We start from the raw sequence: 14,389 nt of genomic DNA on the forward strand, positions 1-14,389 counted from the left end.
ATAACAACCTAATGTTTATATCCCTGGACAAATTAGCTAGCAACAGCAAACTAGCTAAATATAACAAATTAGCTAGCAAGTGCAAGCTAACTAGCTAAATTGCCATACATGTTTAATGCTTTTAGACCTGTCCCCAAATTAATGTCATTGGTTCAGAGTTTGTTTTTATATTTTAACCTGCGTGTCGTGATCGCGTTTGGTGTAGGGTGACAAAAAAATGTATGCACTATGGCGCACTCAGGATTGTATGGGATTCAAAGCACACGGCCATCACCACCATACTATCAAACAGTCTAAACAAAGTTAGAGCAGGGTATTAAGAAAGGTTTGGGGAAGCTAAGCCCTCTGCAGTCTGCAGTGCACAACGTACAGTACCATCTGCTATGAGGTTAGTTGAGAGTTGCCAGAGCTTCACAAGGTGAGAGATTTGCTTTCACAAGTAGCCCATGTCTGAGAAAAATTCTCAGGGACCACAAATTGTAAGGGGAAAAACAGTAGCTCATTGTAGCCTTATATCCCATAGGTGATGAGTAAGTAAGTGTAAGTAAGGGGAAAAAACAAACCTAAAGTACAGCCAAAAGAATATCAACAAAGAAGACCCCCCCCCCCAGCTCCTGCAGATGAAAGTAATCCCCAGTGCATCTGAGAACACATCAAGTTTGGCAGGTGCTCTGTGGCCAGGCAATGTGTTTGTAATATGAGACAAAGAGAAGATGTAGGACCATGTAATTAGAATTCATAGAATGGACAGTGTCCCTGGGATTTAGAACGCCTAAGACTCCACTGATCATGAAGACTTGCATTGGAGAGCAGTGTCTTCTTCATCAACAACAAGCTACGTACATACATTACACCGTCCAATGGCTTGACACAATGGTTCTCCATCCGAACCAGCGCCTGTCATGTCACTTTCTTCCTCTGCTGAAGACAATGGTGTTGTTTGTACCAATGTTCCAGCATGTCAAAATGCATTCATACAGATAGATACTATATAATGTTGTGGTATACTGTAGAATACTATAGTAAAAACAACATTGTTATCCACAAAAAAAAACACAGTACTAAATACTACAGTAATGTCTGGAAAAACACTACAGTCCACAGAAACACAACACATTTTAAACTATAGTAAATACTACAGTATTCCATTTGCATATACCCTGCCCATTCCCCTCCCCCATATCGTAATTTGTTCCACCCATAAGTGAGAATGGGTATTGTGTTCCGTACAGGTTATAGAAGAGTGCAGAAACTCTGAACTATCCTTTCAGACCTCAGTCCTACCGACCGACCGACCGACCGACCGATAGATAGATAGATAGATAGATAGATAGATAGATAGATAGATTATGGAAAATTAGCTATTTTAGTATTTCTCTAGTAGGTTTCCTGAAAGACAAAGCCTCCACTTCTATGACAGAGATAATAAAACAAAAACACTATAGAAAACACTACAATAATGTCTTCAAAAACACTATAGTAAATACTGCAACACACAGTGAACACTACAGTATTCTACAGTGCAAAAACACTACTTTAATTACTATAGTATATACTACAGTTTTCTTTTACTAGTGTTTATACCCTGTAAATACTACCATAAACTACAGCATACTACAGTTTTCATAACATAGTATACTTTAGTATTTTTTTCATGTGGGCATGCAGCAGTATTATTTTTATTTTCTAAAGCAGCTATTCTGTAACTTTTAAGTAAGTAGGGTAGACCGTGTCACCACCTGTAAGAACACAAATACAGGAAAGAGCTGTCATCCTATAGTCTATTTCAATATCCTATGGATTCTATTCATGACAATGATGTCAATGCTGTGTCCTCAAACCCCACTTGGTTGATTCAATGCCCTTTGCTTGATCATCAATAAGACTGCTGGCTACAATCCAATAATAAAACAATAGGACACCAAGGGTGTGTTTTATGGGGATTTTAGCACAGCTGTGATTTTTATTTTTAAGATTAGATTATGTTGTGATGTCATCATATATTTTTTCAATAATTTATTAATATACGTAAGTAAGGCAAAGCCCTTTGTAATATAATTATTAATTGCTATGCCTTCTATACCCTTCACTATGGACAACATGGGAGAAAATGATTGAGAATTCTAACAAAGACCATACTGTACAACGTCTTAGCTCAGTTTAAGGCTTGGTTCATTTATAGTAAAAGGGCTTTTATGTACTCTGCGCCATCATCTTGGAACGCCTTACAAAATAGTTTTAAACTGGAAGAACCTGTCCCGATATCACTGATGAATGATCTTGAGACTGATTCCCTGGCCTGTCAATGTTTTTAATTAGCTGTTTTTGATTTTTTGCAGTGTTAATCTGCAAAATTGTAATTATTTGCCTACCTCCTCATGCTTTTTGCACACAATGTATATAGACTCTTTTTTTTCCCCCTACTGTGTTATTGACTTGTTAATTGTTTACTCTATGTGTAACTCTGTGTTGTCTGTTCACACTGCTATGCTTTCTCTTGGCCAGGTCGCAGTTGTAAATGAGAACTTGTTCTCAACTAGCCTACCTGGTTAAATAAAGGTGAAAAAATATATTTAAAAAATACTCTTGTGAATTCTATGGTTTTTACTAGATTACTTGTTTTTCATGTTGTTTGTCTGTAATTTTTGTAATGACTTGGTGCTGCCTATCTTGGCCAGGACGCTCTTGAGAAAGAGATTTTAAATCTCAATGAACCCTTCCTGGTTAAATAAAGGTTAAATAAAATAAAGATCATCAGGGTTGAAGAAAACTGGAAGGCAGAAAACTTACTGCTTCCAAGTTCAAGTTAAGGGTCATCTGAACAATGAAAGAGTGAAGTTTCTGAACTGGGATAGGTTACAGCTAGCCTACCATACCAGGACTGGAAAAATAAAAAGAAGTGGAGGAATGAAAATGCAACAGCTGTTAATCAGACTCACTTTGACTTTATATAGTGCACCAAGAGGTAGCTTCTCGCTTACGACCACACCGGCCTGAGTATGCCTCATCTCGTCTGATCTCGGAAGCTAAGCAGGGTCGGGCCTGGTTAGTACTTGGATGAGAGACCGCCTTATAGATTTGGACAGATGAAGTCAGATCAAACTCTTTTTATAGTGCCTTCAGAAAGTATTCACACACCTTGACTTTTTCCACATTTTGTTATGATACAGCCTGAATTAAAAATGTATTAAATTGAGATTTTATGTCACTGATCTACACACAATACCCCATAACGTTAAAGCGGAACTATGTGTCTCGAAATGTTTACAAATGTATTAAAATGAAAAACTAAAATGTCTTTAGTGAATAAGTATTCAACCCTTTTGTTATGGCAAGCCTAAATAAATTCAGGAGTACAACTGGGCTTAACAAGTCACATGAATTGCATTGACTCCCTCTGTGTGCAATAAGAGTGTTTAACATTATTTTTTAACTATCCCATCTCTGTACCCAACACATACAGTTGAAGTCAGAAGTTTACATACATTTTAGCCAAATACATTTAAACTCAGTTTTTCACAATTCCTGACATATAATCAGAGTTAAAGATTCCCTGTCTTAGGTCAGTTAGGATCACCACTTTATTTTAAGAATGTGAAATGTCAGAATAATAGTAGAGAATTATTTATTTCAGCTTTTATTTCTTTCATCACATTCCCAGTGAGTCAGATGTTTCCACACTCTGAATTAGTATTTGATAGCATTGCCTTTAAATTGTTTAACTTGGGTCAAACGTTTTGGGTAGCCGTCCACAAGCTTCCCACTATAAGTTGGGTGAACTTTGGCCCATTCCTCCTGACAGAGCTGGTGTAACTGAGTCAGGTTTGTAGGCCTCCTTGCTCGCACACGCTTTTTCGGTCCTGCCCACTAATGTTCTATGGGATTGAGGTCATGGCTTTGTGATGGCCACTCCAATACCTTGACTTTGTTGTCCTTAAGCCATCTTTCCACAACTTTGAAAGTATGCTTGGGGTCATTGTCCATTTGGAAGACCCATTTGCGACCAAGTTTTAACTTCCTGACTGATGTCATTTTTCTACCTCATGATGCCATCTATTTTATGAAGTGCACCAGTCCTTTTTGCAGCAAAGCACCCCGACAACATGATGCTGCCACCCCTGTGCTTCACTGTTGGGATGGTGTTCTTCGGCTTGCAAGCATCCCCCTTTTTCCTCCAAACATAACGATGGTCATTATGGCCAAACCGTTCTATTTTTGTTTCATCAGACCAGAGGACATTTCTCCAAAAGTACGATCTTTGTACCCATGTGCAGTAGCAAACCGCAGTCTGGCTTTTTTTATGTCGGTTTTGAAGCAGTGGCTTCTTCCTTGCTGAGCGGCCTTTCAGGTTATGTCGATTATAGGACTTGTTTTACTTTGCATATAAATACTTTTGTACCGGTTTCCTCCAGCATCTTCAAAAGGTCCTTTGCTTTTGGAATTTATATGCATTTTGTGCACCAAAATACGTTCATCTCTAGGAGACAGAACGCGTCTCCTTCCTGAGCGGTATGACAGCTGAGTGGTCCCATGGTGTTTATACTTGCGTACTATTGTTTGTACAGATGAACGTGGTACATTCAGGCATTTGGAAATTGCTCCCAAGGATGAACCAGACTTGTGAAGGTCTACAATCTGAGGTCTTGGCTGATTTATTTTGATTTTCCCATGATGTCAAGCAAAGAGGCACTGAGTTTGAAGGTAGGCCTTAAAATACATCCACAGGTACACCTCCAATTGACTCAAATTATGTCAATTAGCCTATCAGAAGATTCTAAACCATTACATAATTTCTGGAATTTTCCAAGCTGTTTAAAGGCACAGTCAATTTAGTGTATGTAATCTTCTGACCCACTGGAATTGTGATACAGTGAATTGTAAGTGAAATAATCTGTAAACAATTGTTGGAAAAATGACTTGTGTCATGCACAAAGTAATGTCCTAACCGACTGGCCAAAACTGGTTTGTTAACAAGAAATTTCTGGAGTGGTTGAAAAACAAGTTTTAATGACTCCAACCTGTATGTAAACTTCCGACTGCAACTGTAGACACAACAGTAGCTAGAATGGGGAGAAGTCTGTCCATAATAAAGCGCTGCTTTATGACAATTATATCCATTTCAATCCCACTTTGTAACACAACAAAAAGTGGAAAAAGGTGTGTGAATACTTCCTGAAGGCACTGTATAGGGAGGGGAGTGTTCTTTTCTCTTTGGCCCATTGTTATACCCCTCTCCTCAACAACAATGTGTGCAAAGCAACCACTGCTCTGTCAAGAGCCTATTTCTGAGGATATTGCATTCATGCTCCTTGCATTGAAGAAATTGAAGTCCCCTGCCAGTTAGTTTGCAATGTAGTGGGCTCGAACCAAGCAGTGGGAGAGGAGGAAGAAGAACGCACTGCGATTTGACCACCCCTGTGGTCCATGCAGGGGACTTCTCTTGGGTTTAAAGGAAATAAAGAACAAAGAAATGGAAAATTTAAAATGTGCCTAAAGCAATTTCATGGTGGCGAACTGCCTGTAGTGGTAGAAGGAGCTGGATGGTCATGCTTTCTCCTCTCTGGAGACGAGTCCGAATCACAATCTAGGTCCCATCCACTCCGTGTGGAGGAATGACACTGGACACCTCAAATGTGAAACTGAATGAAACTAATTTAATTTGTCTGCCCTAAAAAATACAACCATATTTAAAAAGATTAAGTTTATGGCATTAACCATCTGTATTAGTGTTTACTTGTTTTGGTGGGAAATTACATAATCCTCATCTAAGTTTGAATACATTTTGTTTGTACTGTCTGCATTTAAAATAAGTGAAGAATAAAATATTTTATCTTATTACTAGAGAAATCTATTGAATGTAGCATTATATTAGTTGCATTTAGGGTATCCTCCCCCCAAAACTGCAATGCATACGTAGCAATATATTATTTTACACAATAAATATAGAAGACACATTTAGACACTCTTGTTGTGGTCATGTTTTTGATTCCATGAACAAGAATCAACGAGTGAACACTTTTTTTCACATTCTAATCTTACTTTATTATATTATGATACTTCCATACCTTAATTCCATTAACAAGGATCAGAGAAGCAAAATGTGGATTGATTCCCACTTTAGCCATAACATTACCTATCCCTCTGGACTGCATTTGTGTTGTGGTCAAAGGGAGGTGGCTAAAGGTCTCATGTTTTATGTATGCTGTGACAGCTTTCCTATTCGATTGTTAACAAGGACTGCATATGGGGGATGAGCAGTGAAATGCGGATGTTTCGGCTGCCTACTGCATGGATGTTTTCATGCATTGGGTGCGTAAAGTTATAACAGCCGGCTTTTGGAACAGATTATTTCGGAAACATATTAAAGGTCATTCATGGATTTTAATTTAGGCTCAAGGTAGTTTATCCACGTACCACGTAAGTCTATTGGGGAGCACGGATAAGGAATCGTCACCAGAACCTTGCTGAAATAGGCGTGTACGCATAGACGGTGGAGCACTTGGAATTCGACAACAGCCAGGTTCTTATCTGAGCGACAGGAAGAGAGTAACATTGGACGGGACGTTATAATAACACAAAATTAAATGTTAATTAAAAAACAAATCTTAGCACAGTAGGCCTATATATGGCAATAGTGTTTGGAGTGTGTGGTGGCGTATTAAGATGACAAAGTAGACTAGTCACCAAATGGATGTTTTGTTGGATAGTCTACTACTGCATTTTGGAGAATGAGCCAATGCACATTATTTAATTGCTTTAAATCAAATAGCTCTGTCCTGTTAAAGGTAATTCAGAGAAGTGCCTGGATCTGCAGATTTCAAGTAACTTTTCAAACTAACCGAAAACCTGTGTTGAAAGTAACAAATGTAGAATTAATTTAGGTCTCCAGCAGAACAAAGTTTTAGAAAACATCTTGGCAGCAACAGCCCCGAGACAAGGCGCCGAAAAAGTCCCGAGGCTTCACTTTGCATGTTTTAATCCAGACTGCGAGTCTAATAAAAACCTTGGCAAGCTAGGATGGATACCGCCGGTGGGAATGTGACAGCATCCCTCGTCTCTGGCAGTGGTAGCTTCGGGAGCAGCAGTAGCTGCACTGGTGGAAACGCGAATGCGCCTAAACATTTGTGGAGGCAACAGAACCAAGCAGTGCTCTCTCCGCTCCACCACGCGCTCGGAGTACGGACGAACAACAGGGTGAGAAGAGGATTTTCGGACACCGAGAAATACCTCAGCCCTAAGACCATGGACCGAACTTATGCAGTGGACACCGGGCACCGACCCTGTTTGAAGAAATCGCGGATGTCATGGCCATCCTCGTTCCAAGGACTTCGACGGTAAGGACAGCTTTATTTCTGTCTCAAAGGAGAATGACATGGGCGTGTGTGAACAATGGAAAGCGAAAAAGTAGGGTAAGTAGGCTACCAAAGGTGTAAAATATGTCAGAACTTTGGACAAGCTTAAGTTTTCATTCCGTAGCCTAAGTATTCGCCTTTTAGGTAGATGTGAAAAATATCCCAACCCGGTACTCGAGAATTGTTATTAATCCAGCCGACGAGACAAAGGGATTTGTAAATTATGTAATAACAAATTATGAATTTGCTCATTCGTTTTTAGATTGGACGTTTGTGCATCAATAGTTTCTGTTATTAATGATATGGATGTCTTGATTGATGTCTGTTTAAAAAAAAAGACGCCCATGATTTAAAGGTGCTGTGACTGGGAGTAAAATAAATCGATACATTAATTTAAGGTAGACGTGGACCAAGTAGGCATAGGGAGGACACAAAGTTAAATAGACCTACCCTGCAGGAAATAAAGTGAGGGGCACAATTTTACAAGGTTCATCTCTCAAATGATGAGCAGGCATAACACATTGCACATTTCAGTCCATGTATTCGCTTGTACGCCCTTTTTTTACCCAACACATCCCATACTAGTAGATACATTAAAGCTTTTTATATCAGCTATAGGCCTAATTAGCCAATTGTAAGCATCTCTTACCACACAATTACAGTTCATTTCTGACAAGGGCAGACTGCAGTGCAGTTCACCAGTCCAATACAAAAATACCCTATTTCCACTGTCATGCTGACCCACACATACTGGCTCTGATATTTTCTTTTTACATCGTCCAATCGAGCTAAGCAGTGTTAAACGCATTATAGGCCTACCATACATTATTTTCACTAGTCTCTCCTTGCATTCATTGGTTTAATCCACATATTCACAACAGTCTCGAGCCATTCTATATACCAGGAGTTGACTCTAGATGCTTTTTAGGTGGTGGTGGAGCCCAGAAGGCTGCTACATATTCAGACCGAGTCCTGGGGATTCTTCTTCTCTAATTATCTACTTTAGCTGCAAAGTAAAGAGAGAAAGACCTCTAATATTAGGTCACCTCCGTTTCCTGTCGGAAGTTCTGGAGCTTCCATGATATCTGTCCCTGGACTAATATTCTCTTCAGTTATGACTGCCATCTCACCTCAGGGCTATGGAGAATATTGACTGAGCTGTGCTTGGAATGGACTAACATGTATCCAGACCTGATATTCAGAGTCTAGATAGAAAGAAAAGCATGATTACTGTTTGAGATTGATTTCTTCAGATTGTAAACATACTTGGGACAGAGGAAGACTTAAGTTCTTTATAGAAGGTATAATTATATTTTTTAATATTTCAGGGGGGGTGAAGAAAGATGTGTAGTATTGCATTGTTTTACTCATGGCTGATAATCTATGGGGCAATACTGTCCAGGGCCCATTTCCCAAAAGCATCTTAAGACTAAGTTCAACAGTAGAACCTTCGTAAGAGCATCATTAATATCTCCAAGCTGTTTCCCAAAACCATCGTTATCAACGTTGCACTTGAAAATGCTTGTAATATAATAATGCCTCAGGCCAATCGTAGAACAGCTAAGTGCATCGTTAGTTCCTTTTTTGCCCTCCTGTGTCACTTTATACACAGATCTCTGTTGAACATAGATTCACGTGGTCTACCCGTTTCCCTGGGACTGCTGATAAACTTCAGACCAAAGTTGACTAGAAATACAAAGTTGCCAATGTCTTTGCAATTGATACAAGCAACATATAAAAAGATTCTTCAATTGAAAACAGAGATGACCGCATTAAAATAAACAGTAGGCAATAGGCCTTTTGCAATCATATTGAAGTCATTTCACGTTTAATCATTTTAGTTCTATTTTTCAACTTCTAATTTGTTGAATATACACTGAGCATACAAAACATTAATAACACCATCCTAATATTAAGTTGCACCCCCCAACCCCCTTTTGCCCTCAGAACCGCCTCACTTCGTCGGGGCATGGACTCCACAAGGTGTTGAAAGCTTTCCACAGGGATGCTGGCCCATGTTGACTCCAATGCTTCCCACAGTTGTCAAGTTGACTGGATGTCTGTGTGGTGGACCATTCTTGATACACACGGGTGTAAAAAAAAAAACAGCAGCTTTGCAGTTATTGACACAAACTACTACCATACCCCGTTCAAAGACACTTAAATATTTTGTCTTAACCATTTACCCTCTGAATGGCACACATACACAATTCATGTCTCAATTGTCTCAAGGTTTATATTTTAACTTATCACCTCCCCTTCATCTACACTGATTGAAGTGGATTTACAAGTAACATCAACAAATCTATCATGGCATTCACCTGGTCAGTCTGTCATGGAAAGACAGGTGTTCTTAATGTATTGTAGACTCAGTGTATTTCATAGCCTAATTTGTGTGCAATGATGTGCCCGACTGGGCAATTTAGTGCATTTTTATTGGGTAAGCATTAGAGTTTAACCTGGATACTGAGTTCTACTGGGATTTACCACCCAAAACCACTCTATTTTCCAAGGATAAATAACTGAGAGAAACTGGTAAATTATAATAAATTACTTATATGAACAGCATGGTGTGAAATGGAACTGTTAAATTATATGCATGTTTAAATCTGACTTCTCTATGGCCTCTGCGTGAAGAATCTTCAATGCTCAGGGTGGGTACAGACAGCCCATCTCAGTATTGAGCACAGTTCACAATGTATGTAGACCTATACTGTCATCTCATCGTAACTTTTTTTCTTGTGATAGCTAGGCCTGCATTTGCTACAGCATAGTCTATGCTACAGTAATATAAAGACAGAATGCCTGTCTAATTTACCCATCTCCATCTGGCTTTCGGGGTCACCTTATTTTTTAATTGTAATTTTTATTTTGTGTCATTTGTGCTCCTTCTGGCCTCTAGGTCACCAGGCTGCTCATTAGGACATACACCTGTCACCTACGTTACACGCATAATAACACACCTGGACTCCATCACCTCCTTTATTACCTGCCCTTTATATGTCACTCCCTTTGGTTTCTTCCCCAGTCGTCATTGTTGCTAAATTGTGTTTCTTGTTTTGTTAATTAAATGTATTCACTCCCTGAACTTGCTTCCCGACTTTCAGCTTACATCGTTACATATTGCAGCTGCAGAATTTTAAAACAGCCTATCACTCGAAAATGGTTGCTTTAAACGAGTGCATGCGCAAGCAGTCTTTCTCTCTCCATCAACTGTAAGTACCGACGGTGGAGAAGAAAGCAGGAATGGGGAGTCAAACATCTAATATGGAACAGACATCAAACAGGAAAGGGACAGCAATAGAACCGGGTATGCAAAGACAAACAAACATTAATTCTGAAGCAGGGAACAGAGCTTGGGAACAGACCGCTATTCCAATAATCGCTGTTGCGCATGACTGGGGAAGACAGGTGTGCGTACTGATGGTGGCAGGAGAGCGTAATGTTGGGGAGCCTGTCTCCTTCGAGCTCCAGGGAGGGGGAGCGGGAGCAGGCGTGACATCAACTCCATTGAAATTAGATTATCCGGTTCTAGTTTGACATATAGCCCTAGACTCCTTCCCTTTTTCCACACTTTGTTACATTACAGCCTTATTCTAAATAGGATTACACACTAATGAGAAAGCAACAACTGTTTTTTAGAAATGTTTTCAAATTTGTTACAAAAAAAATGAAATAGCTTATTTACATGATTATTCAGACCCTTTGCTATGAGACTTGAAATTGAGCTCAGGTGCATCCTGTTTCCATTGATCATCCTTGAGATGTTTCTACAACCTGATTGGAGTCCACCTGTGGTACATTCAATTGATTGGACATGATTTGGAAAGGTAGATACAGTTGAAGTTGGAAGTTTACATACACCTTAGCCAAATACATTTAAACTCAATTTTTCACTATTCCTGACATTTAATCCTAGTAAAATTCCCTGTTTTAGGTCAGTTAGGATCACCACTTTATTTTAAGAATGTGAAATGTCAGAATAATAGTAGAGAATTATTTATTTCAGCTTATTTCTTTCATCACATTCCCAGTGGGTCAGGAGTTTAAATAGACTCAATTAGTATTTGATAGCATTGCCTTTTAAATGGTTTAACTTGGGTCAAATGTTTCAAGTAGCCTTCCACAAGCTTCCCACAATAAGTTGGGTGAGTTTTGGCCCATTCCTCCTGACAGAACTGGTGTAACTGAGTTAGATTTGTAGGCCTCCTTGTTCGCACACACTTTTTCAGTCCTGCCCACACATTTTCTATAGATTTGAGGTCAGGGCTTTGTGATGGCAACTCCAATTCCTTGACTTTGTTGTCCTTAAGCCATTTTGCCACAACTTTGGAAGTATGCTTGGGGTCATTGTCCATTTGGAAGACCCATTTGCAACCAAGCTTTAACTTCCTGACTGATGTCTTGATGTATATCCACATAATTTTCCTACCTCATGATGCCATCTATTGTGTGAAGTGCACCAGTCCCTCCTGCAGCAAAGCACCCCCACAACATGATGCTGCCACCCCCATGCTTCACGGTTGGAATGGTGTTCTTTCGCTTGCAAGCCTCCCCATTTTCCTCTAAACATAACGATGGTCATTATGACCAAACAGTTCTATTTTTGTTTCATCAGACCAGAGGACATTTCTCCAAAAAGTACAATCTTTGTCCCTATGTACAGTTGTAAACTGTAGTCTGGCTTTTTTATGGCGGTTTTGAAGCAGTGGCTTCTTCCTTGCTGAGCAGCCTTTCAGGTTATGTCGATATAGGACTCGTTTTACTGTGGATATAGATACTTTTGTACCTGTTTCCTCCATCATCTTCACAAGGTCCTTTGCTGTTGTTTTGGGATTGATTTGCACTTTTCGCACCAAAATACGTTCATCTCTAGGAGACAGAATGCGTCTCCTTCCTGAACGGTATGACGGCTGTGTGGTCCTGTGCTTATACTTGCGTACTATTGTTTGTTCAGATGAACGTGGTACCTTCAGGCATTTGGAAATTGCTCCCAAGGATGAACCAGACATGTGGTCTACAATTTATTACTGAGATCTTGGCTGATTTCTTTTGATTTTCCCATGATGTCAAAATACATCCACAGGTGCACCTCCAATTGACTAAAATGATGTCAATTAGCTTATCAGAAGATTCTAAAGCCATGACATAATTTTCTGGAATTTTCCAAGCTGTTTAAAGGCACATTAAGTTGACTATGTAAACTTATGACCCACTGGAATTGTGATGCAGTGAATTATAAGTGAAATAATCTGTCTGTAAACAATTGTTGGAAAAATTACTTGTCATGCACAAAGTATATGTCCTAACCGACTTGCCAAAACTGGTTTGTTAACAAGAAATTTATGGAGTGGTTGAAAAACAAGTTTTAATGACTCCAACCTAAGTGGATGTAAACTTCCGACTTCAACTGTGTGTGTGTTTGTGTGTATATATATATACAGTGCCTTGCGAAAGTATTCGGCCCCCTTGAACTTTGCGACCTTTTGCCACATTTCAGGCTTCAAACATAAAGATATAAAACTGTATTTTTTTGTGAAGAATCAACAACAAGTGGGACACAATCATGAAGTGGAACAACAGTTATTGGATATTTAAAACTTTTTTAACAAGTAAATATATTCAGCCCCTCTACTTTCAGTGCAGCAAACTCTCTCCAGAAGTTCAGTGAGGATCTCTGAATGATCCAATGTTGACCTAAATGACTAATGATGATAAATACAATCCACCTGTGTGTAATCAAGTCTCCGTATAAATGCACCTGCACTGTGATAGTCTCAGAGGTTCGTTAAAAGCGCAGAGAGCATCATGAAGAACAAGGAACACACCAGGCAGGTCAGAGATACTGTTGTGAAGAAGTTTAAAGCCGGATTTGGATACAAAAAGATTTCCCAAGCTTTAAACATCCCAAGGAGCACTGTGCAAGCGATCATATTGAAATGGAAGGAGTATCAGACCACTGCAAATCTACAAAGACCTGGCCGTTCCTCTAAACTTTCAGCTCATACAAGGAGAAGACTGATCAGAGATGCAGCCAAGAGGCCCATTATCACTCTGGATGAACTGCAGAGATCTACAGCTGAGGTGGGAAACTCTGTCCATAGGACAACAATCAGTCGTATATTGCACAAATCTGGCCTTTATGGAAGAGTGGCATGAAGAAAGCCATTTCTTAAAGATATCCATAAAAAGTGTTGTTTAAAGTTTGCCACAAGCCACCTGGGAGACACACCAAACATGTGGAAGAAGGTGCTCTGGTCAGATGAAACCAAAATTGAACTTTTTGGCAACAATGCAAAACGTTATGTTTGGTGTAAAAGCAACACAGCCCATCACCCTGAACACACCATCCCCACTGTCAAACATGGTGGTGGCAGCATCATGGTTTGGGCCTGATTTTCTTCAGCAGGGACAGGGAAGATGGTTAAAATTGATGGGAAGCTGGATGGAGCCAAATACAGGACCATTCTGGAAGAACCTGATGGAGTCTGCAAAAGACCTGAGACTGGGACGGAGATTTGTCTTCCAGCAAGACAATGATCCAAAACATAAAGCAAAATCTACAATGGAATGGTTAAAAAATAAACATATCCAGGTGTTAGAATGGCCAAGTCAAAGTCCAGACCTGAATCCAATCGAGAATCTGTGGAAAGAACTGAACTGCTGTTCACAAATGCTCTCCGTCCAACCTCACTGAGCTCGAGCTGTTTTGCAAGGAGAAATGGGAAAAAATTTCAGTCTATCGATGTGCAAAACTGATAGAGACATACCCCAAGCGACTTACAGCTGTAATCGCAGCAAAAGGTGGCGCTACAAAGTATTAACTTATGGGGGCTGAATAATTTTGCACGCCCAATTTTTCAGTTTTTGATTTGTTAAAAAAGTTTGAAATATCCAATAAATGTCATTCCACTTCATGATTGTGTCCCACTTGTTGTTGATTCTTCACAAAAAATACAGTTTTATATCTTTATGTTTGAAGCCTGAAATGTGTCAAAAGGTCGCAAAGTTCAAGGGGGCCGAATACTTTCGCATGG

General features: G+C 39.5%; 1 protein-coding gene across 1 annotated transcript in view; it reads left to right on the forward strand.

Annotated features, from left to right (window-relative positions):
* Nucleotides 1–6,353: 6,353 nt before the first annotated feature.
* The window catches only part of LOC124034504 (cAMP-specific 3',5'-cyclic phosphodiesterase 4D-like), a 337,787-nt gene continuing 329,751 nt past the window's right edge, over nucleotides 6,354–14,389 (forward strand). The window contains exon 1 of the mRNA XM_046347779.1: nucleotides 6,354–7,334. Coding sequence (XP_046203735.1) covers nucleotides 7,018–7,334 — 317 coding nt within the window. The 5' untranslated portion in view covers nucleotides 6,354–7,017. The remainder of the gene's footprint in view (nucleotides 7,335–14,389) is intronic.

Source organism: Oncorhynchus gorbuscha, linkage group LG04, assembly GCF_021184085.1.
Source record: "Oncorhynchus gorbuscha isolate QuinsamMale2020 ecotype Even-year linkage group LG04, OgorEven_v1.0, whole genome shotgun sequence".
Taxonomy (NCBI): Eukaryota; Metazoa; Chordata; class Actinopteri; order Salmoniformes; family Salmonidae; genus Oncorhynchus; species Oncorhynchus gorbuscha.